The sequence below is a fragment of the Lutra lutra genome, chromosome 7 (assembly GCF_902655055.1).
Source record: "Lutra lutra chromosome 7, mLutLut1.2, whole genome shotgun sequence".
Lineage (NCBI taxonomy): Eukaryota > Metazoa > Chordata > Mammalia > Carnivora > Mustelidae > Lutra > Lutra lutra.
The window spans coordinates 49,933,728-49,937,011 of NC_062284.1; the positions used below are offsets into that span (position 1 = coordinate 49,933,728).

Sequence of the window (3,284 nt, forward strand, 5' to 3'; positions counted from 1 at the left end):
TGACCTGAGCCAAAGGCAGACGCTTAACGACTGAGCCACCCAGGCGCCCCTATTTATTATCTTCCTGTTACCAAACACTGTGGCAAGTACTGCAGATACAGTAAAAGAACAGAACAGATTTGGTCTTTGCTCTGAAAGAGCTCATAATCTAGTAGAAGAAACCAGTGAGCATTTAGGCAAATAGTTCTCATCATATTGCACTGCAATCACCATTTATAATATAAACTCTGATCTCCCAGAAGATTGTCTTCTAAGGGAGAAAAATTCTTCCCAAAGGAGATGACAGCCAATTGTGTTCTGAGCAGTGAGACCATGTTAAGATGAATCAGTATTTTCCAGGAGGAGTGGGTCCAGTAGGTCCTTGGTTCTCCGAGGGAACTAAAGGAAGGAAGATGATAGAAATATGTAAGGGCCCGGGGCTCCTGGGTGGTTCAGTCAGTTAAGCATCCACCTGATTTCAGCTCAGATCATGATTTCAGGATTGTGGGATCGAACCCCATGTCAGGCTCAGCATTCAGCCTGGAATCTACTTAAGATTCTCTCCTTCCCTCCTCCCTCTCTCTCTCTTAAATAAATCTTTACAAAAAAATATGTGAGGCCAGACCTCAAAGGTACTTGTAGATCATGGCAGGAGATATTTTGAGGAGAAGTCAGAGACCAAGAATAGGGATAGTAATTATGGAGTAATTGTTCTGCTCTGCTCCATGACATCAGATCCACTTCTCTATGGTACAGACCCATCATATGCACTAACATTATTATTCAGACACAACCTTATGCCTTGGCCTTCCAATACTTGTAATAATGTCTCCCGTTGAAGGATAATTTCAAGGGGTACCATGGTGGTTCAGTTGGTTAAGTGTCTGACTCTTGATTTCAGCTTAGGTAATGATCCCATGGTCATAGATAGAGACCCTTGTCAGGCTCCATGCTCAGCTGGGAGTCACCTTGAGATTCTCTCTCTCTTCTCCTTCTCCTTCTGTCTCTTCCCCTAGCTCATTCTCTCTCTCTCTCTCTCTCGTTCTCTCATAAACAAATAAATCTTTTTTAAAAAGAAAAAAAAAGAAGGAGGAGCATTTCAGGACACCTAGAGACTAACTAGCCTCTGAGGGCTTGTCTTGCAGAGCAAACACAGATGACTGATGGCAAATGCTTTCCACTTTAAAGTATAGAAGTTCTTGGGGCGCCTGAATGGTTCAGTCAGTTAAGTGTCTGCCTTTGGCTCAGGTCATGATCTCAGAGTCCTGGAATGAAGCCCTGAATCTGCCTCCCTGCTCAACAGGGAGCTTGCTTCTCCCTTGCCTGCTTGTGCTCTCCCTCTCTCTCTCAAATATTAAAATCTTTCAAAAAATAAAAAAAATAAATAAAATTAAATAGAGAAGTTCTCTGTTCGCTATTTCTCTCCTAGAGGGAAGCATTCTCTCACTACCTCTTATGTGTATTTCCCTTGTCTGACTTCACCATTCATCTTAGCAGACTACAGAAAGACATGGGAGAGACCAAAAATACATCCCTGGACACAGTGGTGACAGACTTCATTCTCCTGGGCTTACCTCATCCCCCGAGTCTGAAGACCCTCCTCTTCCTGGTCTTCTTCAACATTTATGTCCTGACTCAGCTGGGGAACCTGCTCATTCTGCTCACCGTGTGGACTGACCCAAAGCTCCATGCTCGTCCCATGTACATTCTTCTAGCCATGCTCTCATTCCTGGACATGTGGCTCTCCTCAGTCATCGTCCCTCGAGTTTTTCTAAACTTTACTCCCACCAGCAAGGCAATCCCCTTTGGGGGCTGTGTGGCTCAACTGTTTTTCTTTCACTTCCTGGGCAGCACCCAGTGCTTCCTCTACACCTTGATGGCCTACGACAGGTACCTGGCAATATGCCAACCCCTCCGCTACCCCGTGCTCATGAATGGGAGGTTATGCACCATCCTCCTGGCTGGAGCTTGGGTGGCTGGCTCCATCCATGGGTCAATCCAGGCCACGCTGACCTTCCGTCTGCCCTACTGTGGGCCCAACCAGGTGGATTATTTTTTCTGTGACATCCCTGCGGTTTTGAGACTGGCCTGTGCTGACACAACCATCAATGAGCTCATGACCTTTGTGGACATTGGGGTGGTGGCAGCCAGTTGCTTCATGTTAATTCTGCTCTCCTATGCCAACATAGTCCACGCCATCCTGAAGATTCGCACTGCCAATGGGCGGCGCCAAGCCTTCTCCACCTGTGGCTCCCACCTAACCGTGGTCACTGTCTACTATGTGCCCTGTATCTTCATCTACCTTAGGCCAGGCTCCAAGAGTCCCCTGGATGGAGCAGTGGCTGTGTTTTACACTGTTGTCACTCCGTTTCTGAACCCCCTCATCTATACCCTGAGGAACCAGGAAGTGAAGTCTGCTCTGAAGAGAATAACAGCAGGTCGAGGGGCCACCAGTGAAAATAAGTAACTACAGGCTCAGGGACTACCTGCTTCGTGATTGTTACCACACCTTTCAGCTACTGCTGTGTGTGACAAACATTCCAAAATAGATGCTGGCTTAAGCTGGACTGAATGTAATTCTACGAAGAAGCTTCTAGTGCTATATTTAACCTCAATAACTTGGCCAGAACTGTTTTTTACTTTCTGACCCACCTCTCAGGAGAAAGCATATTCTACACAAACAATGAATATGAGGAATAAATACTCTACTGAGGAGGAGGGGGATTATTCCAGGAAAATTTGGGGGAAACCAGTATAATGCTGCCCCAGCACCCTTCATCCATTGCCTCACTCATGTTTTCCCAAAGCCTCTAGGCATTCGGGATTGCTTTGCACCTATCGAGGAGATGAGTAACCTTCTAACCTGGAACATTCACTTCAGAATTTTAAGTGAGAGGAAAACAAACCTCTAATTCTTTAAAGCACTGATTTGTAATTGGATTACTTTATTACAGCATCTTTATCTCATCCTTATTAATAATTCACTCAATCAGCAATTTTTTTAAGCTAAAACAGCACCAGAAAAGACTTCTGAACTACATCTAAATTGTCCAAAGTATCCAGAAAAACTTTTGGCTAGTTATCATAATGTCAAATAGTCAAAGATCTGGAAGGCACCTGGTCAGTCATTCAGTGGGACAGTTACTCACACAACATCCCTCTGACCAGGCCAGTGTGATATGAAATGACCTCGACTTACCCACTGTGACCTGTCCTCGTCTTATTGGAAGAACAAGAAAATACTTGAAAAAAGCTGGGAAGACAGGACTCACTTAAAATATAAGAGCAAGTGTGAAAAGCTCTTT

At 44.9% G+C, this 3,284-nt stretch overlaps 1 protein-coding gene across 1 annotated transcript; it reads left to right on the forward strand.

The window, feature by feature from the left end:
* The first annotated feature begins 1,489 nt into the window (after window positions 1-1,489).
* On the forward strand, window positions 1,490-2,446 carry LOC125105201 (olfactory receptor 10G2). The gene has a single exon (XM_047738413.1). It carries the CDS (start codon window positions 1,490-1,492, stop codon window positions 2,444-2,446), a length of 957 nt encoding a protein of 318 aa, XP_047594369.1.
* Window positions 2,447-3,284: the final 838 nt, after the last annotated feature.

What these genes read in the sequence shown, in the direction of transcription:
- LOC125105201 (XM_047738413.1), top strand. Translation starts at nt 1,490, where the DNA reads ATGGGAGAGACCAAAAATACATCCCTGGACACAGTGGTGACAGACTTC.